The sequence below is a fragment of the Balaenoptera borealis genome, assembly GCF_965194805.1.
Source record: "Balaenoptera borealis genome assembly, chromosome: 19".
NCBI lineage: Eukaryota > Metazoa > Chordata > Mammalia > Artiodactyla > Balaenopteridae > Balaenoptera > Balaenoptera borealis.
This window is the reverse complement of record NC_138878.1, coordinates 52,524,409-52,550,236: the sequence shown is the minus strand read 5'-3', so window position 1 is coordinate 52,550,236 and position 25,828 is coordinate 52,524,409. Positions and strand designations below refer to the sequence as shown.

Here is a 25,828-nt window from a genome sequence, read left to right as displayed (position 1 = left end):
ACAGATGTCAAAAGGGACTCCTCCCTGGGGCACTTGTAGGGACATCGGGTGGCGCGTGCCTCCAGCTGGTCGCTTAACTTTCCTCTCAGGCCCTGAGAACTTGGTCATTCACCACTCTGTTGGGGTCATCCTGCCCTTCTAGGGAGACCTCCTGAGATTTAAAGCGGCCCTAAGCTGTCTCTGTGATTCTCTCTCTCTGTCTCTGACCATGCACGTGTCTATCTGTCTGTCTCACTCCTGCCTCAGGCTGACAGTACAGTCTCTCTGGACTTCAGCTTTCTTGGGTGTGTGTGTCAGTCACCAGGCTCCTATGTCCTCCCCAAAATCCAAGTCACCCAGAATAAGCTTCTCTGAGTGGTTCCCTGGAAGTGCTTCCCACCAGGCTTCCAGAGCAGGCAGCCTGAGATTCTCAGCATATCCACTGCTCCCTCCAAAGAAATGATCTCATTTCCTTTTCATACCTCAGGAACCAAACTGATTCTTGGTCACCCCCCTTCTAAGTCCTACATGTGTCGTCCAGCACCTCCCTGGGAATGTAGAAGAACTTGTGACCTGTTGTTTAGTATTTTGTCTTTGGGAAACACTGAGAAACTGACAGAACTGAGGAAAAGTCAACAGGAGTGCCATTTCACCTCTTGTGACAAGCATTTGGTAGATGAGCAAAGTTGGGTGCAAAGGGAGACAGCGGGGGGCTTCCCTGGTGGCGCAGAGGTTAAGACTCCGCTTGCCAGTGCAGGGGACACGGGTTCGAGCCCTGGTCTGGGAAGATCCCACATGCCACAGAGCAACTAAGCCCGTGCGCCACAACTACTGAGCCTGTTCTCTGGAGCCCGCGAGCCACAACTACTGAAGCCTGCACGCCTAAAGCCCGTGCTCCACAACAAGAGAAGCCACCGCAATGAGAAGCCCATGCACCGCAACGAAGAGTAGCCCCTGCTCGCCTCAACTAGAGAAAGCCTGCGCGCAGCAACAAAGACCCAACGCAGCCAAAAATAAATAAATAAATTTATAAAGGGAGACAGCGGGTCTTCAAGCTCTTCTCTGTTTGGCCCTCCCACCTGGCAGTTCAGGTGTCTGCCCAGTGTCCCCTGCTCCGAGGGCCTCCCTTGATCCCTGCATCCAAACGGGCCCCTCCCCTGCTCCAGCCCCTCTGCTTTCATCTTGCGTTGTGGTTTCTTCCAAGCACCCAAGACTCTGCAACATCAGATTTGCCGGCTCCTCCACTAGAATGTTGGTCAGTGAAGGCAACGCTTTCTGTGTGCTTTGTCCACTGCTTGTTGCATACATAGCAGGGGCTCAGTGAGTCAGATGGATGGCCAATTGTCTAGGCTCCAAGAGGACGGTGCGGTCCGGGGCTGGGTCGGGGGCTGCCTGTGTTCTAGCCCCAGCGCTGCCCAGCCACCTGCTGTGCACACCTCAGCAGGGCCTGATGACAGCCATATCTCTCGGGCAATTGGTCATGAAGTAGGCTGATATCAGCAGTCAGGCTCAGGTCCAGGATGGGAAGTCACCCGCTGGTTGCCAAGGAGCCCGTGCCAGGCCTCATCAGGCTGGCGGCTGCCTTGAGGTCCTTCAGCTCCTAAAACCCTCTGGACGCCTAGACTAGAGACCCCCAAGATTAGGACCATGTTGTATCTTTTTTGTACCCCAACAACTGGCTCTGTGGTGGATGCAGTGGGAGGTGTTCAGTAGACGTTTGCTGAATAAATGGTTGAATGATACTGGTCCCCAGACCCTTGCCCTCTCATTTCAACAGCTCTCGAAGCCTTCCCTTTCTTCAGAAAAGTGGATGGTGCTCACAACAAGTCAAACCAGGGAATTCCCTGGTGGTCCAGTGGTTAGGACTCGGCACTTTCACTGTCGGGGCCCGGGTGGAATCCCTGGTCAGGGAACTAAGATCCTGCAAGCCACGTGGCGTGGCCAGGAAAAAAAAAAAAAAAAAGATGTCAAACCAGGGACAAAGTAGGTTGATGGGGAAATCAGTGCCCCACTCCTTGGGCATCCCAAGGACAACCTCTCAGAGAGCATCTGGATCGAGCAGATGGGAAAGTAGGGCAGCCAAGGAAGGCGGTGCCTTCAGAGCGCCCACCACAGGCCAGGAATTTGACTGTCATCTTGATGAATGATTAACCACAGGTTTCTGCCCTGAAGGAGAATGGGCCTTGGCCCCTTGGCAGAAGCAGGAGAACAGGTGGAGAGAGAACAGACAGAGAAGCGGAGGAGAAGCCGGAAGTGCCTCTCTGGCAAGTCGGCCAGGGAACATACTAGAGAGCTAGTGGGGGTCACGGGGGGAGGTAGAAAAGCTGAGAGGTTCCTCAAGGTAGCTGGCCTTCGAGAAGGCAGGCAGCTGTGGGCTGTGAAACGACGCAGCAGGGTCACTTTTGAGAAGTGCTGTGAGTAACGCGTTGGCTTCCCCTTTTTATGGTCTTCAAGAGATGCAAATCAGATGGGAATGTGGTTTTTAGGGACTTTTGGCTATTGCGTTAATCTTCTTATAACATGACATAAGGTTTTACCTCACTTCCTTTCTCGAACCACCTGCATCTCCCTGTTACAGACGAAGAGACTGAGGCTCAGAGAAGCCGGTGAACTTTGCCCAAGATCATTCGGCTGGTTGAGCAGAAGAATCGAGACTCAGACTCTGTCTGTGACGCCAGCGGACTCTTGGCAACAAGACGATGGACCCTCCGATATGGTGATTTGCTCGTGAAGTCACCTTTCCCCTCTCCCCAAGCCCCAGCAGGCCTGCCCCATCTCCCTGTCCCCACTCAGACTCTGCAGACTGGAAATCATGCACTGGCTCTTGGCCGTGGCATCTGAGCCATGTTTATTGTGTAGCTCTGGGTCTGTTACACGTTTGCCCACATCAGTGTACGTCTCAGACCACGAGACCCCTGAGGAAAGGAGTCGCAGCAGCATAATCCTCCCGTGGAATGCCTCTTAGAGAAGAAACCAGCCCAGGGCAGTGCCTCTACCTCATTTTGGTTCCTCTTTCCCTGGGCTTTGCCCTGGGGTCAAAAATTATGCATAAGATTAGTGAGTGCAGTTATCAGAGCAGGGGTGAGGTGTCAAAGGGATGGGGAGAGAGAGCAATACAAATAATGACCAGCTGATCCCCGCAGGGACACAGCCAGCTGGGGGGTGGGGCTTGGGAGTGGGTAGGTGGTGGCAGAGGGCTGGGAAGGGGCAGGGGGATTTGTACAGCTCAGGGTAGGTATTTAGATGAATTTCTGGGTGAGAAGGGGAGTGGGAAAGGACCAGGGACAGACCCTTTGGAGGATCGGGGTTACCAGTGCTAAGAAGGAAGACTGTCTCTGGACCATGTACAAAGTTCTCTGCACCAACTGGGGTTGCAGTAACTGTGACCGTGCGTGTGTGCTCGTGTGTGTGTGTGTGTGTGTGTGTGCGTGCATGCGTGCGTGTGTGTGTGTGTGTGTGTGTGTGTGTGTGTGTGACTTCGCAGCTGAACAGCAGAGGCTGAGAAAGTTCCAGGACCACCCTGGCCCCTGCGGCCCCTGTGGCACCTCCACCTCAGCTGGTTTGGCTCATCAGTGCTTGAGGGTCACGTATTCCACTCCTTCCTGGGCCAGCGGCGGCTCCCCAGACCCAAAACGGACCAGCTCCGAGTAATGTATCCCCTCGTCTTCTAGGACCTCTGGAATCACGTTCTCATAGTCGCCCTGAGAAAGCCACATGGTGGTGAGCGTGGCCTCGCGCTCACCAGCCTCCCACAGCCCGCTTCCCCTGTCCCTTCTCTCCTCGGCTCCACCTGGGGGTCCAAGAGCCCAAGCAGGAGTCCTCTTGTCTGGAAACTGGCTGCAGCCGACCTCAGACTGGGAGGTGCCTGCCCTGGGTCTGACCTCACCAGGGTCTGGGCAGCCCTCCCCGCTGCCCAGCCTCTGCCAGCACTGAGCCCACCCAGGCTCTGGGACTCACAGCCGAGGCCAGGTCCCGTCACTTCCCCACCTTCCATAGCCCTGCCCTCTTACCACTTGACGCTTCTGCACCACAGAGTAAGTGACTGTGTCGTCCCTGTTTGGGGAAAGTCCCCGCGTCTCTGAGGTCCCTGCATCTCTGAGAGGGAAGGCAGAGAGATGACCACAAATGAAGCCTTTTGCATGAAATCTGCTCCTTCTTCCAACTCCCCTAGACCCTAAGAGCACCCCCAGCCTCTCAGCCCCTTTGTATCATGCCTAGTGCACACAGCAGGGGCTGATGTGTCAAATGAGTGAATGTATGTATGTATGTATCGCAAAGTCCCAAACTTGGTGATAGAGACCAACTCTGGCTGTGCATGCTCCTGGTTTGTAGGAACAGATCCAATTCCTGAGACCGTTACCAGGGGGGTTGTTATGGAGCAGGAATGAGGAGATGAAGTACGGGCCTGGCACAAAGAGGGCAGGCGAGACACGAGCTCTTCCCCCCACATCCCTCCCAGGGTGCAGGTGTCACCCCCCTGGTGCCCTCAGTACCCAGGTCTCGGTGCATCAGTCTCGCCAAGAGGAAAGCGCAAGGCAGCGTAGCTGACGGCATCTTCCATCACTGGATTGTAGCACCCCAGGGAGTGGGGGCCTTCAGCTTGGGGGATCCTTCGAGCCTGAGAGGAAGACAAGGTTTCGGCCCTTACCACTCCTCTCCCGGCCCTAGCTCCCCCGCCCCTCGTACTCTTTATCACCCTTCTCTACTTTGTTTCTTTTTTTTTTTTTATTTGACACATAGTTGATTTTCTACTTTGTTTCTTTCTTGACTTGAAGCTCTGCCCTGCGTTTCATCTTTCTCCCATCCTACCTTTACATTCCTCACAAAGAAGCTCTGTCCGCTGGAACTTTCCTGAAGCCCCTGCTGTCTCTGAGTCCTCTTCCAGCTGAGAAATAAAGCCCCGCTCAGGGAGGATGAAGGGCCTGGGAAGAGGACCCTGTGGACACGGCATGCTGGGGGCTGCAGGATTCAGTAACCGGGGTCGTTCCCTGGGATGGGCGGAGGGGGAGCAAAGGTGGTGGGCATGGGAGGAACTCACCTCCGCTGAAGCTTGACTCCCCAGGTTGCCAGGAGGAAGATGGCCAGGCAGAGCCCCACTCCCAAGGCCACTCGCCTGCTGATGGTGGCTGAGCTATCTGATAGAGAAAGGAGGTACGTTAGTGGATGTCACTGCCTCAGTCGGGTAGCAGGCCAGCTCTGCCCTGTGATCTTTGCCTGGGAGGCATCCTTGGCTTCTCTCTGCATAGCCTCGGTCCTCCTTGCCCGCAGGACGTCTCCTCCTTGCCCGCGGGATGTCTCCTCCTTGCCCAGGGGGTGTGGTGCATAGTAAGAGGGAGACGCCAGCCCTGCCCTCTGGACGTCTCATTAGGAGGGAAGGGCAGCTCTTTCTCAAGAGGAGCTCCTGCTGTGTGACAGACTCGGGCACACACAGAACACGTAACCCTCATAAGCGGTACCGCCTCTTCAGAGGGCAGCTTGGCCATGCTTAAAATCACTTGTCCTTTGAGCCAGTCAGTCCGTGCAGGAACCTAGCCTACAATTCTCTTCGCAGGTGTGCCCAGAGCAGGAGACTGCACCCAGCCTTGAGGAGGGCAGTGGGCACATAGTTACTCGACATCCGTACACAGGACCGCAGTGCACCCTCAGCAAAAGAGTCAGGTCTCCAGGGTGCCTGCAGAGCGGAGACCCAGGGAACGTGTTTTTATACAATGTGTAACTGTTCCAAATGACCCCCTCGGGCTGGCTCCCTTGAACACCAGCTTTGCCAGTGACAATCCTCTAAATTTAAAGCCATGGCTCCAATCATTAACCTGAAAAAAGCATGATAAATAAATATTTTCCCCTGTGTTTCCAGACTCTTCAGACACCCTGTATATGCACAGATAGAGAACAATCTCCAAGTGCTGTTATTACATGGAAGAAAGGGAAGTTCAGGGCAACGTGTGAGCTCTCCCACGAAAGAAGGATATATAGACATAAATAACAAAGTTATTATGTAAGTAACAAAGAAGTAACATAAGTAACAAAGAAGGGTGTATGGACATAAATCCCTACAGGCCTATGGATGCACGTACAGAAAAGTCTCTGTGAGGGGCCATATCCAGCTGCCAACAGCGAAAGCCTCAAGGAAGGGAGGGGGTAGAGTTCTCAGGGAGCAAGAAAGGAGAGGTATCCGTCCTTCCACTATTTACCCTTTCATGCTGTTTTAGTTTTTTACCATGTACTTGTATTGTCTTTAAAAAAAAAAAAAAAAAAAACCACTAAAATCTCAAAAGGTAGAAACAAGCAGCCTATCAAGGGTGAGACAGAGAGAGAGGCAGAGAGAGGGAGCCAGGAGGAGCTCAGGATGGCTGGAAGGTAGGGGCAGCCTGAATCCTCCTGGGGCGGCGAGAGACTGAGCGGGGAGGAGGGAAGACGGGGGAGCTGTGTGTGGAGCAGGGGCGCCTCTGAGCTCACAGGCTGCCCACTCCCCACGCTCCGTGCACTCGCTTGACAGGAGGGTGGGGCAGGGAAGGAGCACGAGCGGGCAGGAGGTCTGGAACGCATGCCGCAGGAGTGGCCAGGGCCAGAGAAGAAGAGGGAAGGGCCCTTACAGTGGACAGTGAGGGTGGTGGGCGGCGACTGGCCCCGGCCCAGGCTGTTGGTCCCCTGGCACCAATAGGCGCCTGAGTGCTGCAGCGTCACAGGGTCCAATCTCAGCGTCTGATCATAATGGCGGAGGTCTTGGTTATTCCAGTCAAACCATGTGTAGTGGGAGGTGGGAGGGTTGGCGTCGCTCTCGCACGTCAGGACTGCCTTCTTCCCCTCCACCAGTCTGTCTTTCGGGCTGATGGACACACGCAGGCTCCTGGGTGCATCTGTAAGTAGAAGCGAAGTCAGGATCCAGGTAGCCAGTCACCTGCCCGTCTCCGCTCTCAGCCTCTGGCTCCAGCCACTCACACAGCACTTGGAGAACCCAGGCCTTAGACGAGCTCTGTCCTATGGAATTGTTGACCAAGCAGTGGTAAGTTCCAGCATCTTCTGGAGAGATGGCGTCAAAGCTCAGTTTCTTTCCTTCCTCCAGAAGGATTCCATTTTTCTTCCAGAAGAAGCGGACATCCGTGGGGCGGCTACTTAAGAAGTCACATTGGAGGAGGACCGGGTTCCCAGAGCGAATCTCATGGTGGGGAGTGACCTGGACGCTGACATCTTTGGGGGCATCTGGAGAGCAAGGACCTCAGGCTGACCTCTTGGGTCTCTTCCCCTCTTCCTGTTCCCAAGAATTCCTCTCCCCTTGGCCCTGAGGCCTGACTCTCATCCCTCAATTCTCTGTGAGGACTGTGGTTCAGGCTTCGGTCTCCTCACCCTTAGAGCCCCGCACCCCAACTGGGCCACCCCCCAGCTCCCCCGGCCCAGGGCACTCACACTGGACATCCAGGTTGACAGGGGGAGACCACAAACACCACTGGTTACAGGCTGCGCATTTGACTGGCCCTGTGTCCCAGGCAACTTTTCGAATCGTCAGCCCAGCCGGTAATAGCTGGTCCTGGAAGCCTAGGTGATTCCATTCATATCGGGTAACTCGGGGATTACTGGAGTTGTAGGTACAGGACAGGATCACGCTGTCTCCTTCTCGAATCGGTGTGCGGTTTTGAATCACTGTGATTACCTCCTTGGGGGGATCTGGAAGAAAACCAGAGAGATGGGTGAAGAAAAGTCAGCCGCCCATAAGACCTGTTCCTTCCTGCTTCCTCTTCGCCCTTCCTGTACCGTGCATTCACGCAGTTTCTCTATTAGCCGAGGGAAGCCTTGTGCTTCCCTCTTGCCTCTGAGGACAGAAACCCTGCCCTGGCCATTTGGCCTGGTTGTGGTTTGAGACAGGATGGTGCAGTGGTTAAGAGCACAGCTCTGGGCGGAGTACGTGTGGTGCCGTGCGAGGCAGGGGCCACTGTTTGTGGGTCTCTGCACGGGTCCGGGGCGCGGAGCCGGGTCACTACAGAAAGGGCGTTAATTTAAAAAAGAAAAAGAAGAGCGTAGCTCTGGATCCAGACTGCCGGATCCTGCCCCTTGGAGTTGTGTGACCATGGGCTGCAGGCCTCAGTTGACTCGTCTGTCAAATGGGGTCCCGTGAGTAGCTAACCTTGTGGAATCATTGGAGGATGCGGTGAGAGGATGCTGTTAGAGCCCTGTGGCGTGTGGTAAACACACAATACACGTTGCTGCTGCTGTTACCACACACCCGGTGTCTAGGTTTCAGGATTTGGGCATCCGCATCAGAGTATCTGGCCCCAACTATGACATCCCAGGGTCCAAGGATCAAACCTAGGGATTCTCTTTGTCCTGGGCTCCCCTCAGTGCCAAGACTCACTGTGTTAAACAGGCTCTGACAACTGAGAGGTAATGAAGCATTTGGCCCCAGTTGTCCTCGAAAACGTCAGGACCCCTGCAGGGATTCAGCCACTGCCGAGTGACGCCAAGTCTCCGCGTCCCTCATGGGACCCTGGCATCTTGCCATTCATTCAAGGCAGCAAGCATCTACTGAGCACCTCCCACGAGCCAGGCCCTGTCTGGTACTAAGGACACAGCTGTGAACACAACACCCGCCCCAAGAAGCTTATCTGCCAGGAGCCCCTGGTTTGTGCTTGCTGGCCCTTCGCGGACTCATCTGCCTTCCTCCCGCCCCCAGAGCCATCTCCTCCCTCCAGCAGCTCTGCGACCACTCACACTGGACTTCCAAGTCAGCCCCCTGGCCAACTTCTCCAGGACCAAGACTATTTTCCGCCAAGCAGGAGTACTCCCCAGCGTGCCTGAGGAGGACCTCTGAGATCTGGAAGGTCCTGTCCGTCTTTCCAGGCATTTCTATCCCATTGTAGTACCAGGTGTAATTTGTTGGAGGAGGATTGGCCAGCGATATACAAGTCAGCTCTACTTTATTTCCTTCCTTAGCTGGCGAGGAGAAGATCTGAACGCTGGAAGGTTCCGGAGCATCTGGAAGAAGAGGCCGAGGCCGGGGGGGTTGGGGGTGGTGGTGAGCAGAGGCCTCCGGGGCTCCCCTCCCGTGGGCCTGGAAGGCGCCCCTGCTGACCCCCGGCCTGGCCCCTCCCCAGCTCCCAGCAGGCTCACAGTGTACTTGGAGGTCCACTGCTTCCGACTTTTCTGAGCCCACATCGTTGTGGGCCTTGCACTGGTACTGCCCACTCATCTTCCTGGTCACCTGGGGCAGAGTGAGCGTGGGCGTCTCCTCCCCCAGCAGCGGGGCCCCGTCCCTGAGCCAGGACACACCCTGGTGCCGTGGGTTGCTGCTGACAATCTGGCACGTCATGGTCACAGACTCTCCCTCCGTTACAGTGGCTTCTGTGGGACTGACCTGGATCTTCAACTTTGGCGCGTCTGGAGGAGCAGAGGGGCAGTGAGGGAGGGGGTAGGGAATTCTCAGAGGGTGCGAAGTGCTGACAAGTTGCGGGGCTTTTACTCTGATAAAGCAGCGGCCTATACCGAGCGGGCGAGGGTGCGTAGCCACTCACTGTCACCCTTGTCAACAAGGGTGGGCTGGTCCAAGCGCCAGGTGACTGACCGTCACAGCCTCCCAACTCGGTTCTCTGCTCCCCACACCCCAGACCCTGAAGGTCTGGTCTCCACCAGCAGCCAGCAGCATTCCCAGGACTGTCCATCAGACCTTGCCACTCTCCTGCTTGAAACCGTTCAGTGGATTCCACACTTAGAGAAAAATCCAAAACCCTCACTGCCGCCCATGAGATCTAGTGTCCCGGTCCCTCTCGGCCTTCCTCTCCTACCACTGGGCCCCTTGGACGCAGTGCCAAGCTTGCTGGCGCCTTGCTCTGAGGCAGACACACCAAGTTCCTACCTCAAGGCCTTGGACTTGCTCTTCCCTCTCCCTGGAATTGTCTTCTCACAGAGATATGCCTGCCTCAGGCCCTCCCTTCACCCAAGTCTCAGCTCAAGTTCAGCCTCCATCCCTCACTCCCTCTGTCCTAGCCCTGCTTTATTTTTTCGTAATACACTTAGCACCACCTACACATGCGTCCTCTATTTCCCTTTTCACCTATCTACTCTTCGTCTCCCTGACTGCAACGCTAGTTCCACGTGGGCAAGAACTTTGCTCACTGCTCTATCCCCGGCAGCCGTAGTAAGGCCTAGTAGGTCCACAACAAATATTTATTGAATGAATGAGGCACAAAAAAATGGTGTGAAAAAATTCTTCACCCCGCCCCCCCAGGGGAACAAAAAAACCTTAACCAGGTGATCAGGTCATGGTTTGAGGATAGATTATTTTATTCTGAATCAGGTGTCCCCTGAAACACCGGAGCTGACGATGGGAACGGTGGAGGAGGGGCCGCGGCTCTGCCTGGACCATTCCCAACAGCGCGTGCCCACAGACCCATCGTGCTCCCTTCTGTGTGGGCCCCTGTTAACCTCTGCGGGGGTGAAGGGATGACCAGCCCCCCGGCCCCCCCACAGAAGCACTGGGGAGACTCACGCTTCACATCCAGCCACACCGTTTCCTCAGAGAGTAACTGCTGCTCCGTGGGGTCCCAGAGCTGGCAGGTCAGGTTCTTGCCATGGTGAGTCCACTGCGGCTGGAACGTGAGAGTGCTCTGGGTGGAGACAGTCTTGGTGGACAGGCAGGTGGAGGTGACCGCAGGCTCCTCCAGGGACCACTGCAAATGAACCTGGTACTCAAAGCAGGCGAAATTCAGCAAGCAGGTGACAGTGACATCACGGAGCTCCCGGATTTCTGGAGGGAGCTCAATGCGGGGTGGAGGAGCCGTCTCTGCAAAAGAGCAGGGGCCACGCTGGAGGCCTGGGAGCCTGGACCAGCTTTAGATGCCCTGCCCCAAGTAACCCATCAGGAATCCCTGGCCTGGCCCGTCCACCTCTCTCCGGGCCTGCCTTTCTCTGCTCGGCCGAAACACCCTCTGAAAGGTCTTGTGAAAGCTGATCCTCCTTAGAAACTGTGTTTTATGTTTTATAGTTACTTCATTCACACCCCCCTGGTGTTTGCTTTCTAAATGTTTTCCAGGCCACTCCCCCCGCACTCCTCAGTGGATTTTACGCGTTTAGTTCAAAAGGCTTAGCTTGGAGGACAAACCTGCATCTGTCCAAAGGCCTCAGTGTCGGAGACCTCCCACCCAGCACTCCTGGAGGGGATTCCTTTCGCGGAGAGGCCTGTGCGCAGCCAGCCCCTGCTCCCCCCGAGGCTGGGCCGCCCTCAGATTGCAGCATCTGGAGCTTCGTCTCTCACCCCAAACACAGGGCTGCTTAGAACCAGCCACCGAACACACAGGCCGTGGAATGGAGCGAGCACACTCCCTGGGGTGGAGGCCCCAGACCTGTGTTTGGTTCACACCCTATCCGTGTGTCGTGTAGCCACGAAGGCCTAATTAGAATTAACCCCCCACATTAATACATTGGGAGATTTCACTTGAAAATTCAGATTTCCATCTCCGGAAAAACCAGGCAACCTGGAAGCCAGATTCTAGAATGGGCAGAGGCTGAGTGTCAGGGGAGATGCTCAAGGAGGGATGCGTGCCCATGCTCCAGTTTGCCACGGGCGCCACTGTTTTGTGGCACCCCGGTCGCTCACTGGCATCCCCGTCTGGCCTCTGCAGGCAACCTGGTTTGTGAGCTGTCCCAGGAGTCAGGTGTTCCCCACCTTCCTCATTGCCGAGACAAAGGAACCCATCCTCAGGGCCTTACCAGAGATGTTGAGGCCTATGGGTTCCATCCATTTGTCCTCCTTAGACATCATCCTCAGCCCCAGCTGACCGCTGTCATTGACTTTCACGGGATTGATGAGGAGGGTGCAGTTGTATCTGTTGTTTCCCAGGAATTGTACCCTTCCCTGACGAGGAGGAAAATCCCTGATTTTTAGGTTCTTATAGAGGATGGTCCCACTGTAGCTCTTGGTGGAGTTGTCGTACTTATAATTGTGGTACACAGTCAGGTTATCTATGGAGTGCCTGTTTACGATAGTGTAGCGGCAGGGAATCCAGACGCAGGCTCCATCCCAGGCATAGAGGGTCTTGGGATGTTCAAACGTCCAGGAGGTTGAGTCAGAGAAAGCCAAGTATTCTGGAACCCACCAGAGTGAACAGAAAGCATTACTGAAGGACACTGAGAGCATTCTAAAGAATTTCCTCTGAAGAGACGGGGGGGAGAGGCAGATACACAAAGAGAGAAATACACACACACACACACACACACACACACACACACACACACACACATATACATTGAGTGTCCCCACCCTGCCCCACATTTACTCTTCTCTGCCCCCATCTTTCCTCCTCCTCCTCCAGCTCCCACAGTCATCCCAGACCCAAGTATCCGCCTAGGCCACCATCCTTACCGAGAAGCAGAAGCAAGGGACCGAGGAGATGCATGGTGCTGTGTCTAGGCGGGAGCCTGGGCCAGGAAGAGTTTGTCTTTAAGCCATCTGGTCACTTACATCTTCCAGACAGCTTTTCTTGCTCACCCACTGAGCTCCAATCCCTTCTCCCTGATTCCGAGAAGACCGTGTCTGGTTGCATGGCAGGATATGGAATTCTGGAAGCTCACAGGGTCTTTTTCTGGATATGCTGTGCCTCTCCCATCAGCCCGAGAACCATGTAAGGCTAGCCTCTCTCTTCCCAGCACTCCTTCCTTTCTTCCATCCATCCATCCAAAATTTTATAAACTTGCTGCCCAGCTCTCAGGCTTTGAGTGGCACCAAACTACTGAGCACCTCGAATGCCAGGCCCTAGGTGACCTGGAGCTTACCTTGGGTCAACTAGCGAAGGGTTTCACATAGGGGAGAGACATGGCCAAAACTTGATTTTAAAGACCGGGAAAAAAATAACTCTGAAACCAATCATTAAGTATGATGCCAGGAGAGCATTTAGAAGGGTCTGAAAGGACTTAGGAGAATGTGGTCCAAGGGTCCCACTCAGATGCCCCCATGGGCTGGTTAGGAAACAAATCAACCAGGTGGGGACACGTCTTGAGTAAAGGCCATGACTATCTCAGTTCCAGTCAAGTGGGAACGTGGGCTCAGCACTGCCTGATCTTCTACTGTTTTAAAAGAAGTAAGAAGCCAGAGTTTCATGTGAAATGACCTGCTTTGAAAAAAACAAATAAACACGGTGCTGGTCAAACAAAACCTGTCTGTGGGCTAGAGGTAGTCCAAGGGCTGCCGGTGTGCAACCACTGCCCATCTCTATGTGTGGGCGCACGTGCGGTGAGCTGGACCGCCACCTCACTGGCCTTTTACATAGAGTTACATTTACATAGAGTTAAATTTAAGTCCCAATTTACATGGTCGTGCCCTGAATGCCTGTCCCTGGGGAGCCAGCAGGACGTGCCAACAGAGTGTGTCTCCTGTCTCAGCACAGACCTGCGTCTCTCCCACCCGCCCAGCCAACAGTTCCCACACATCGGCGTCCCCTCCCCAAGCCCCTCCGGCTGGCTGTTTATCTCCTCCGGCTGCGCGGCTTATGCTAAAGGACCGTTGGGTGTCCAGGACCGGTGTGGGGAAAGCTAGGCCGCTGGCCGAAAGTAGGAAGGGGGTCTGTCCCCAGGCATGGCAGCCGTGCTGGTCTGGCCTGGGCATGGATTAGGGCAGACTCTCCACGCAGAGCTCATATAGCCCTGCGGGTGCTAATAGCGTTACGCAGAAAAAAGTCCTCAAGGTCACATCCGTTTGAGAGAAGCTGGATTTAAAGAAGTGAAATAGGAGTCTTCAGTGCAGGCCTTTTCAAACCCTTTAACCAGCTGTGTGCGCATCATGCATCTCCCAGCATGGGGGCTAGAGTAGAGTACACGACCCATACTTCTTTAGCCATGGGAACTATTTTACGTTTTCCATGAGAAACTTGGCAGGGTTGCAGGGTCAGTGTTCTGAGGGATGCACTCTGGGCTCTGGGTTTCCACAAGGGCTATGGCCAGGGTCAGGTTCCATTCCCCGTGGCAAAGACTAGCCTCCAGTAGCTGGGCCAGGGTACCCCCTCTGCCAGCAGTCACCAGTCACACCCTCATTGGGGACCAGCTGGAGAACGCCAGGACCAGTGGAAGAGGGGTGCTTCTCAGAGCAGGGCTGCATGCTTACCCCTCGGAGCTCAAGAGGTCTCTGGAGCGCAAGAGGTGGGCCCCAGGCCTGTGCTTGGAAGGCGGCTGAGGCAGGATGGGGCATGGAACGCTGGGAACAGTCGGCATTGGGCACAAAGGCTCTGGACCCTTGGTCTGCTCAACACGGGCCTGTTTAGAGCCTTGCAGAACCTCAGAGCCGCCCTCCTTGATTCCATTCTTCCCTCCTGGGCACCCAGTGATGCCTCCTGCTCTCAGAAGACTTGCCAGGCCTGGCAAGGGACATGCTCAAAGACCGGGGACTCCTACCTGTTGTCACACAGGCAAGAGAAAGGGAGGGGAGTCCTACTGTGCTCCCAGCCCCTAGAATTGTGCCTGGCACATGGCAGCGGCTCCCTACTTGCTTGTCGAATGCAAAAGAGAACAAAAATGTTTTACCTGATTCCTCATGTGTCTTCTGTCTTCAGGGACCGTGGCAGCATCTAAGAGTGAAAGGGGAAGCACAGCAAAGTCGCCAGTGACTGATTTTCACTCTTCTTGGCCACACCCCCCAGCTCTCTTTGTCAGCAAAGCCACTTCTGGGTATTTATCTGAAGGAAACAAAACACTAACTGGAAAAGATATCTGCACCCCAATGTTCCCTGCAAACATGCAAGCAACTTAAGTGTTCATTGATGGATGAGTGGATAAAGAAAGTGTATGCAAAAGAATATTACTTAATAACCAAGAGATCACTGAAGAAATCAAAGAGGAAATTAAAAAATACCTAGAAACAAATGACAATGAAAACACGGTGACCCAAAACCTATGGGATGCAGCAAAAGCAGTTCTAAGACGGAAGTTTATAGCAATACAATCCTACCTTAAGAAACAAGAAACATCTCAAATAAACAACCTAACCTTACACCTAAAGCAATTAGAGAAAGAAGAACACAAAAACCCCAAAGTTAGCAGAAGGAAAGAAATCATAAAGATCAGATCAGAAATAAATGAAAAAGAAATGAAGAAACAATAGCAAAGATCAATAAAACTAAAAGCTGGTTCTTTGAGAAGATAAACAAAATTGATAAACCATTAGCCAGACTCATCAAGAAAAAAAAGGGAGAAGACTCAAATCAATAGAATTAGAAATGAAAAAGGAGAAGTAACAGCTGACACTGCAGAAATACAGAGAATCATGAGAGATTACTACAAGCAACTATATGCCAATAAAATGGACAACCTGGAAGAAACGGACAAATTCTTAGAAAAGCACAACCTTCCGTGACTGAACCAGGGAGAAATAGAAAATATAAACAGGCCAATCACAAGCACTGAAATTGAAACTGTGATTTAAAATCTTCCAACAAACAAAAGTCCAGGACCAGATGGCTTCACAGGCGAATTCTATCAAACATTTAGAGAAGAGCTAACGCCTATCCTCCTCAAACTCTTCCAAAATATAGCAGAGGGAGGAACACTCCCAAACTCATTCTACGAGGCCACCATCACCCTGATACCAAAACCAGACAAAGATGTCACAAAGAAAGAAAACTACAGGCCAATATCACTGATGAACATAGATGCAAAAATCCTCAACAAAATACTAGCAACAGAATCCAACAGCACATTAAAAGGATCATACACCATGATCAAGTGGGATTTATCCCAGGAATGCAAGGATTCTTCAATATATGCAAATCAATCAATGTGATACACCATATTAACAAATTGAAGAATAAAAACCATCTCAATAGATGCAGAAAAAGCTTTCGACAAAATTCAACACCCATTTATGAGAAAAACCCTCCAGAAAGTAGGCATAGAGGGAACTTATCTCAACATAATAAAGGCCGTATATGACAAACCCACAGCCAACATCGTCCTCAATGGTGAAAAACTGAAACCATTTCCACTAAGATCAGGAACAAGACAAGGTTGCCCACTCTCACCCTATTATTCAACATTGTTTTGGAAGTTTTAGCCACAGCAATCAGAGAAGAAAAAGAAATAAAAGGAATCCAAATCGGAAAAGAAGAAGTAAAGCTGTCACTCTTTGCAGATGACATGATACTATACATAGAGAATCCTAAAGATGCTACCAGAAAACTACTAGAACTAATCAATGAATTTGGTAAAGTAACAGGATACAAAATTAATGCGCAGAAATCTCTTGCATTCCTATACACTAATGATGAAAAATCTGAAAGAGAAATTAAGGAAGCACTCCCATTTACCATTGCAACAAAAAGAATAAAATACCTAGGATTAAACCTATCTAAGGAAACAAAAGAGCTGTATGCAGAAAACTATAAGACACTGATGAAAGAAATTAAAGATGATACAAACAGATGGAGAGATATACCATGTTCTTGGATTGGAAGAATCAACATTGTGAAAATGATTATACTACCCAAAGCAATCTACAGATTCAATGCAATCCCTATCAAACTACCACTGGCATTTTTCACAGAACTAGAACAAAAAATTTCACAATTTGCATGGAAACACAAAAGACCCCGAATAGCCAAAGCAATCTTGAGAAAGAAACACAGAGCTGGAGGAATCAGGCTCCCTGACTTCAGACTGTACTACAAAGCTACAGTAATCAAGACAGTATGGTACTGGCACAAAAACAGAAATATAGATCAATGGAACAGGATAGAAAGCCCAGAGATAAACCCACACACATATGGTCACCTTATATTTGATAAAGGAGGCAAGAATATACAATGGAGAAAAGACAGCCTCTTCAATAAGTGGTGCTGGGAAAACTGGACAGCTACATGTAAAAATGAAATTAGAACAGTCTATAACACTATACACAAAAATAAACTCAAAATGGATTAAAGACCTAAATGTAAGGCTAGACACTATAAAACTCTTAGAGGAAAACATAGGCAGAACACTCTATGACATAAATCACAGGAAGATCCTTTTTGACCCACCTCCTAGAGAAATGGAAATAAAAACAAAAATAAACAAATGGGACCTAATGAAACTTAAAAGCTTTTGCACAGCAAAGGAAACCATAAACAAGACGAAAAGACAACCCTCAGAATGGGAGAAAATATTTGCAAATGAAGCAACTGACAAAGGATTAATCTCCAAAATTTACAAGCAGCTCATGCAGCTCAATATCAAAAAAAACAAACAACCCAATCCAAAAATGGGCAGAAGACCTAAATAGACATTTCTCCAAAGAATATATACAGATTCCCAACAAACACATGAAAGGATTCACAACATCACTAATCATTAGAGAAATGCAAATCAAAACTACAATGAGGTATCACCTCACACCCTCACACTGGTCAGAATGGCCATCATCAAAAAATCTAGAAACAATAAATGCTGGAGAGGGTGTGGAGAAAAGGGAACCCTCTTGCACTGTCGGTGGGAATGTAAATTGATACAGGCCACTATGGAGAACAGTATGGAGGTTCCTTTAAAAACTAAAAATAGAACTACCATATGACCCAGCAATCCCAGTACTGGGCATATACCTTGAGAAAACCATAATTCAAAAAGAGTCACGTACCAAAATGTTCATTGCAGCTCTATTTACAATAGCCAGGACATGGAAGCAACCTAAGTGTCCATCGACAGATGAATGGATAAAGAAGATATGGTACATGTATACAATGGACTATTACTCAGCCATAAAAAGAAACAAAATTGAGTTATTTGTAGTGAGGTGGATGGACCTAGAGTCTGTCATACAGAGTGAAGTAAGTCAGAAAGAGAAAAACAAATACCGTATGCTAACACATATATATGGAATCTAAAAAAGAAAAGAAAAAAGAAAAAAAAATGGTTATGAAGAACCTAGGGTCAGGATGGGAATAAAGTCGCAGACCTACTAGAGAATGGACTTGAGGACACAGGGAGGGGGAAGGGTAAGCTGGGACAAAGTGAGAGAGTGGCATGGACATATATAAACTACCAAATGTAAAATAGATAGCTAGTGGGAAGCAGCCACATAGCACAGGGAGATGAGCTCAGTGCTTTGTGACCACCTAGAGGGGTGGGATAAGGAGGGTGGGAGGGAGGGAGACGCAAGAGGGAAGAGATATGGGGATATATGTATATGTATAGCTGATTCACTTTGTTATAAAACAGAAACTAACACACCATTGTAAAGCAATTATACTCCAATAAAGATGTTAAAAAAAAAAAAGAATATTATTCAGCCATAAAAGGATATCTTGCCGTTTGCTACCACATGCATGGGACTGGAGGGAACTATGCTAAATGAAATAAGTCAGACAGAGAAAGACAAATACCATATGATCTCACTTACATGTAGAATCTTTTTAAAAAATGAAAATTGACTCATAGATACAAAGAACAGATTGGTGGTTGCCAGAGGCAGGGAGCGTGGGGTGGGTAAAAGGGGTGAAGGTGGGCAAAATGTGCAAAATTCTGGTTATAAAATAAATAAATCCTAGGGACGTAATGCACAGCATGGCGACTATAGTTACTAATACTGTACTGTATATTTGACAGTTGCTAAGGGAGTAGATCTTAAAAGTTCTCATCACAAGAAAAATTAATTCTGTAACTATGTATGGTGATGGATGTTAACTAGACTTATTGTGGGGGTCGTTTTGCACTAAATACAAATACCAAATCATTGTGTTATACACCTGAAACTAATATAATGTTATATGTTGATTATACCTCAGTTTTAAAAAGAAAGTAGGAGTGGCTATAATAATAGATAAAGTGGATTTCAGAACAAAGAAAATGACCAAAGCCAGAGAGGGATATGTTATAATAAGGAAAGGGTCCATCCATCAAGAAGACATAGCAATCTAAATGTGTAAGTACCAAACAGCAGACCTACAAAATGTGTGAGGCAAAATCCAACAGAAGTGAAAGAAGAAACAGACAAATCCACAATTACAGTTGGAAAATTCAACACCCACCCTCAACAACTGATAGAACAACTAGACAGAAAAGCAGCAAGGATATATAAGAACTCAACGACACCATCAACCAACAATATCTAACTGACATTCATAGAACACTCCACCCCAAAACAACATAATACACATTCTTTTCAGACATCCACGGAACATATACCAAGATAAACCAAATTTAGGGCCATAAAACAAGCCTCAAAAATTTGGAAATAATTGAAATCACATAGAGTATATTCTCTAACTACAATGGAATCAAACTAGAAATCAATAACAGAAACATCTCCAAACACTTGAAAACCAAACGGCACACTTCTAAATAACCTATGGGTCAAAAGGGAAATCTCAAGGGAAATTTAATAATACGTTGAACTGAAAGAACATGAAAATAGAACTTATCAAATTTGGGGGGACACAACTAAAATACAAGGGGGAAATTTATAGCACTGAATGCTTACATTAAAAAAAGTAAGTCATGGGAGTTCCCTGGCAGCCCAGTGGTTAGGACTCGGTGATTTCACTGCCGAGGGTCCCAGTTAAATCCCTGGTTGGGGAAATAAGGTCGTGCAAGCCAAAAAAAAAAAAAAGTGAGTCTCAAGTCAATAATATAAGATTCCATCTCTAGAAACTAGACAAATAAGAACAAAACAAACCCAAAGCAGGCATAAGGAAGGAAATAATAAATATAAAGGCAGAAATCAATGAAACTGAAAACAGAAAAATAATAGAGGAAATAAAATACCTGGTTCACTGAAAAGATCAATAAAATTGACAAATCTTTAGCAAGACTGACAAATAAAAAAAGAGAAATTGCTAATATCAAGAGTGAAACAGAGGATATCAGTACATATCCTGCAGACATCAAAAAGATAATAAGGGATACTATGAAAAACTCTATACACGTAAATTTGGCCACTTAGATTAAATAGATCAATTCCTCAAAAAGTACAAACTACCACAACTCAATCAATATGAATCAGATAATTTGACTAGCCTTATAACTACTAAGGTAATTTAAAACGTGAAAAAGAAATGTTCAGGCCAATATGGTTTTTACTGGAGAATTCTACCCAACATTTAAAGAAGAATTAACACCAATTCTACATAATCTATTATGTAGAAAATAGTTGAGGGAATGCTTCCCAACTCATTCTACGAAGCCAGTATTACCCTGAAACCAAACCAAAGCAAAAAAGACAAAGATAGCACAAAAAGGAAAACTACAGACCAATACTCCTCATGAAAATGGATGCAGAAGTCCTTAACAAAGTATTAGCAGATAGAATTCAGCAACATATAAAAAGAATTATATAACTATAACCAAGTGGGGATTATTCCAGGTATGCAAGTCTGGTTCAATATTCGAAAATCAATCAATGTAATCTCACATTAATGGGACAAAGAAGAAAAATCACATGATCATATAAATTGTTGCAGAAAAAGCATTTGACAAAATTCACCACCCTTTTATGATGAAAACTCTCTGAAAACTAAGAATAGAAACTTCTCAACTTGATTACCTACAACTGACCTACAAAAAATACAGCTAACATATTTAACACTTAACAGTGTTAATACTTTCTCCTCTAAGCTTGGGAACAAGGCAAGGATGTCTACTCTCAATCACTCCTATTCAGTATAATACTGGAAGTTCTAGACAGCATAATAAGACAAAGAAAGGCAATAAAAAGCATATAGATCTGAAAGAAAGAAATAAAATCTATTTACAGATAACATAACGGTCTATGTAGACAATCCCAAGGAACCTACAAAAGAAATTCTAAAACTAATTAGTGAGTTCAGCAAGGTTGCAGAATACAAGATCAACACAAAAATTAGTCACATTTCTTTACATTAATAATGCATATGTGGAAGCTGAAATTTAAAATACAATTCCATTTCCAATGGCTTACAAAAAGAAACACTTAGGTGTCATAAATCTAACAAAACATATATAAGAGTTGTATCCTGAAACTACAAAACACTGCTGAAAAAAAATCAAAGAAGACTTCTTCAATAAATACCATGTTCACGAATTAGAAGACTAAACATAGTAAAGATGTCAATTTTCCCCAAATTGATATACAGATTTAATGCAATTACTATCAAAATCCCAGCAAGATTTTTTGTAGATATAGACAAGATTATTCTAAAGTTTATACAGAAAGAAAAAAGAACTAGAATAGAAAACATTTCTGAAAAAGAAGAGTAAAGGGAGAGGAATCACTCTACCTGATTTAAGACTTATTATAAAGGAATATACAATAAACAACAATAATATAAAAGGCATATACACATAAAATACAATGTGTGCTATTGGTGGGGGGATAAACATGTCGATCATCTGGACAGATTAGAGAACTCAGGAACAGCCCTACACAAGAACAACCAACGGATATTGGATAAAAGAGCAAAAAATGATTCAATGGAGGAAATACAGTCTTTTCAACAAAGGGTGGTAGAACAATTGGATAGCCATAGGCAAAACATGAACCTCAACCTAAATCTCATACTTCATACAAAAATTAACTCAAAGTGGATCATAGACTCGCATGTGAAACATTAAACTATAAAACTTTTAGAAGCTAACATAGGAGAAAATTTGGGGTACATAGGGGATGATGAAGAGTTCTTAGACATGAGACCAAAAGCATGACCCCTAAAACTCAATAAACTGGACTCCAAAATTAATTTTTTTTTGGCTCTGGAAAAGAGTTTTCTAAGAGAATGAAAGGACAAACATAAACTGGGAGAAAATATTTGCAAGCCACTTATCTGACAAAGAATTCATATCTAGAATGAATATGTAGGGATTTCCCCAGTGGCGCAGTGGTTAAGAATCTGCCTGCCAATGCAGGGGACACGGGAAGATCCCACATGCCGCGGAGCAACTAAACCCGTGGACCACAACTAGTGAGCCTGTGCTCTAGAGCCTGCGAGTCACAACTACTGAGCCTGCACACCTACAGCCCGTGCTCCACGACAAGAGAAGCCATCGCAATGAGAAGCCCGCGCACCGCTACGAAGAGTAGCCCCCGCTGGCCGCAACTAGAGAAAGCCCGCGTGCAGCAACAGAGACCCAAGGCGGCCAAATTAATTAATTAATTAGTTAGTTAATTTTTAAACAGAAAAAATTATAGAATGAATATATAAGGAACTCTCAAAATTCAACATTCAAAATAAAAATCAAACAATCCAATTCAAAGATGGGCAAAAAAAAAAAAAAAGGTGGGCAAAAGGCATGAAGAGACATTTCACTGGAGACGCTATATGGATAGAAAATAACCACATAGGGACTTCCCTGGTGGTCCAGTGGGTAAGACTCTGTGCTACCAATGCATGGGGTCCGGGTTCGATCCCTGGTCTGTGAAGTAGATGCCGCATGCATGCCGCAAGTAAGAAATCCGCATGCCTCAACAAAGATCCCGAGTGCCGCAACTAAGACCCGGTGCAGCCCAAATAAATAATAAATAAATAAATAAACAAATAAAAAATTAAAAATAACCCAATAAAAAGATGTTCAACGTCATTAACCTTTAGAGAAATGCCAGTTAAGATCACAATGAGCTATCACTCCCACACACCTATTTGACAGCTAAAATTAAAAAATAGTGGCAATAACAAATGCTGGAAAGGATGTGTAGTAATGGAATCTTTTATACATTGCTAGTGGGAATGTAAAATTTTCCAGCCACTTTGAAAAACAGTCTCAAGACAGTTTCTCAAAAGGTTAAACATAGAATTCCCATCTACCTCTGTGATTCCACTCCTAGGGTATATACCCAAGAGAAATGAAAACACACCCACCCAGAAATTTGAACACAAATGTTCATAGCACATTATTCATAAAAGCCAAAAAACTGGGAACAACTCAGATGTCTATCAAGTGATGAAAGAATAAAGAAGATATGGTGTATCCATACAATGAAATATTATTTGGCAATAAAAAGAAATGAAGTACTGTAGAGATCCTGCAAAATGATGAACTTGAAAACATTAAGTGAAAGAAGCCAATCACGAAAAGTCACAAATTGTATGATTCCATTTCTATGAAATGTCCAGTAAAAGAAAATCTGTAGAGACAGAAAGTAGATTTAATTGTTGCCTAGGGCTGGGGTAGCGGTGTCGAGAGGAAACCAGGAGTGACCGCTAATGGGCACGGGTTTCTTTTTGGGGTGATGAAATGTTCTAAAATTGACTGTGGTGATGGTTGTGCAACGCTGTGAATATACTTAAAACCATTAAAGGGTACACTTTAAGCAGGTGGATTGTATGGCCAATTAGAAAATAGGCAAAAGACAAGAAAAGACATTTCACCGAAGAGTATACACAAGCCCATGAACAGATGTTCAGCACCACTAGCCATTAGTGAAATGCAAATCAAGACCATGCAAATCACTGCATACCAACGAAACAGCTAAAATAAAAAATAATAACAATATCAAATGCTGGTGAGGATGCAGTGTAACTGGATCATTCATGCGTGGCTGGTGGGAATGTAAAATGGTACAGCCACTCTGGAAAATAGTTGGTAATTTTCTTGAAAAACTAATGAAATATTCCTACCGCATGACTCAGCAATTGCACTTCTAGGAATTGATGCCCAAGAAATGAAAATTTATGTCCACACCAAAGCCTGTACACGGTTGTTCACAGCAGCTTTATTTGTAATAGCTCCAAACTGGAAACAACCTACATGTGCCTCAACAGCTAAATGGTTCAACAATTGTGATACATCCATACCCTGGAGTACTGTGTAGCAATGGAATGAAGTATTGAACAGGCAGCAACTTGGAAAATTCTGAAGGGCATTTTACTGAGTTAAAAAAAGCCCAGTCCTAAAGGGTCATGGACCATATGATTCCTTTTATGTAATATTCTTGAAATGACAAAATGGTAGAGATGGAGAACAGATTACTGGTTGCCATGGGTTGGAGACAATAGAGGGAAGGGAAGTGGATGTGACTACAAGGGTGATCTTTGTGGTAATGGAATAATTCTGTATCTTGCCTGCAGGGTTACATACATCTAGACAAGAGATAAAAGGACTTAGAACTACATACAGGTTGTACTAAACATAATTATGTAACAAGTAACCATGAGAGGAAACTCAACACAGCGCACGCCAGACTTCTCTCTTCTATCTTTGTCACTTCCTGTAAGTCTATAGTTATTTCAAAATAAAAAGTTAAAAAAACCCCAAAACCCCAGTGATCTCAATGGGGGACTCCCAGGCCAAGGGACAAGATCCCAAAAGTCTTCTGGGACCCACTGGGGACTCACAGCCCTGCTCATCACGTAGAAGGAGCGTCTGAGGCCTCTGCTGGCACAGCTCCAGGCATTGGTGATGGTCCCGCCACAGGTGGAAATTGGGCAGGGGGTTCATGCACGTGCCTTGATTTCTGGAGGCCAAGGGCTGCGTGGAGGAGGAAAGGGCGGGAAGCAGGACTCCCGAGAATGTAGCTCTGGTGCTTTCACATCTTTCCCTCCAAAGAGGTAGATGGTCTCTGTTTTGGGCCACTTGGCTTGGCTGTCCCCACCCTGCCCTGGAAGCAGTGGAGCCAAGCACCTGTGAGGCCTGGGTTGCCTTCCCCACCTGGCTGTGTGCCCCCTCTGAGCCCCCGTCCAGGCTGAAAGATGCGCATGACAGTGCCTTTCTCACAGGGTTAGTGAGGTCACACACGTGCTGCACTCAGCTGCATATGAGTGACAAGCACCTGGTAAACAGACCGGGGTTCAAATCCCTGTCCTGCCATCTGTCAGCCGTGACCTCCCTCAGTTTCCCCTGTAAGGATGATGCGGACACTGGCGGTTCTGACTGCCTGAGTGTGCCGTGAGCAACTGCGAGCACGTAAAACGCTTTGCAGGGTGGCTGTCGTGAAATGAGCACTCTGTAAAAGCCAGCTGTCATTATTACCAACAGTCCCTTTGCTCTGTTTGACCAATACTCCATGGTGACATCACGTCACATACCTCTGGCTGCTCAATTCCAGACTGTGCTGGACAGAGAGGCCCTTTGAGACAAAACAGTGGTTCCCCTCCTGCTCCCCAGCGAAGATGTTCCAGGCAGACCAAGCTCTGGGCATGGGAGGGGGTAGGGGGAGGGGTCTTCTCTTCGGCTGCTGCCCTGCCCGTGAGCTGAGGTTGTCACCTCCCCTCCAGGGAGCAGACGGGAGCTGAGAATGAGGAAGGTGGCGAAAGGAGGAGGCTTGGATCCTCCTGGGTGGAGTTGTGAGCCCCCCCCCCGCCCAGGGGAGGAGACTTGGAGTAGCCAGCATGGCCTGGAGCCCTTTCATTGATGGGGATAATTGAGCCGCCCACCCCAGGCACTGGTCCTCAGGACAGCGTGGGGGGCGACCAGGGATGGCTCTTCTCAGCCAGGAGCGACCCAGGAGGTTGGCGGGAGGGGAGGGACAAAGTGGTCCATGTTGTCATGCCTGGTGCCTGGCCATCCTCCCTCCTGCATCGGGTGGCCCATCCCTCCCGACAGCTGCAACTGTGAGACCTGCTCGCCTCTATTCCAGGCCAGCCAGACCTCTTCTCCTGCATGTGTCCCCGTCCCTCTGAGTCACTCTGACTCTTCCTCAGCTTGAAATGTCCCCAGCGAGGGGTCCCGTCAGCCTTGCCTGTCCTTGAACGTGCTGAGCAGAGCATGCTGTGTTCTCCACCAAACTAGTTCCTTTCGACCTCTCCAGCATCCAAGGAAGTGGCCTTAGATCTAAGCATCTAAGCATCTCGGACTCCTCTCTTGCTTCCCCTCCGTACCAGCCAGCCCCATAAGTTCCCCCTCTAGAACAGGTCCTGATGCTCTTCCCTCTCACACCTCCACTTCCCCTCTCTCTTGGACAAGAGCCGTGGCCTGCTGAGCCCCTTGCCTGTATCCG

General features: G+C 48.3%; 1 protein-coding gene and 1 long non-coding RNA gene across 7 annotated transcripts; one reads left to right on the top strand and one right to left on the bottom strand.

The window, feature by feature from the left end:
- Positions 1–2,262: 2,262 nt before the first annotated feature.
- Positions 2,263–7,294, top strand: LOC309616578. 3 transcript variants are annotated; one of them, XR_014237518.1, is made up of 5 exons: positions 2,263–2,393; positions 2,558–2,695; positions 5,042–5,130; positions 5,834–5,974; positions 7,065–7,294. It is a non-coding gene; the product is annotated as an uncharacterized lncRNA (long non-coding RNA). The 3 variants fall into 3 exon arrangements; XR_014237519.1 differs by having other exon boundaries at positions 5,531–5,974; XR_014237520.1 differs by having other exon boundaries at positions 5,029–5,130; positions 5,531–5,974.
- CD22 (CD22 molecule) lies at positions 2,790–15,754 on the bottom strand. Of its 4 annotated transcripts, none has more exons than XM_082367240.1 (13): positions 12,329–15,754; positions 11,677–12,051; positions 10,457–10,750; positions 9,082–9,348; positions 8,683–8,946; positions 7,384–7,641; positions 6,919–7,179; positions 6,573–6,836; positions 5,018–5,114; positions 4,789–4,864; positions 4,473–4,597; positions 3,990–4,074; positions 2,790–3,680 (listed from the first exon to the last, which is right to left on the bottom strand). In XM_082367240.1, exons 1-13 carry the CDS (start codon positions 12,360–12,362, stop codon positions 3,549–3,551), a joined length of 2,532 nt encoding a protein of 843 aa, XP_082223366.1. In that variant the 5' UTR covers positions 12,363–15,754; the 3' UTR covers positions 2,790–3,548. The 4 variants fall into 4 exon arrangements, with proteins under 4 accessions (XP_082223366.1, XP_082223367.1, XP_082223365.1 ...); XM_082367241.1 differs by having other exon boundaries at positions 8,683–9,348; positions 12,329–12,384; positions 14,479–15,754; XM_082367239.1 differs by having other exon boundaries at positions 11,677–15,754.
- Positions 15,755–25,828: the final 10,074 nt, after the last annotated feature.

Excerpts from the sequence above, each read along its gene's own strand:
- CD22 (XM_082367238.1), bottom strand. The coding sequence starts at position 12,238 with ATGTGGGGCAGGGTGGGGACACTCAATGTATATGTGTGTGTGTGTGTG. Across the intron at positions 4,598-4,788 it reads TCTTTGTGAGGAATGTAAAG|GCTCGAAGGATCCCCCAAGC; the intron begins GTAGGATGGGAG and ends TCTTCCTCTCAG. Across the intron at positions 3,681-3,989 it reads TGGTGCAGAAGCGTCAAGTG|GGCGACTATGAGAACGTGAT; the intron begins GTAAGAGGGCAG and ends TGGCTTTCTCAG.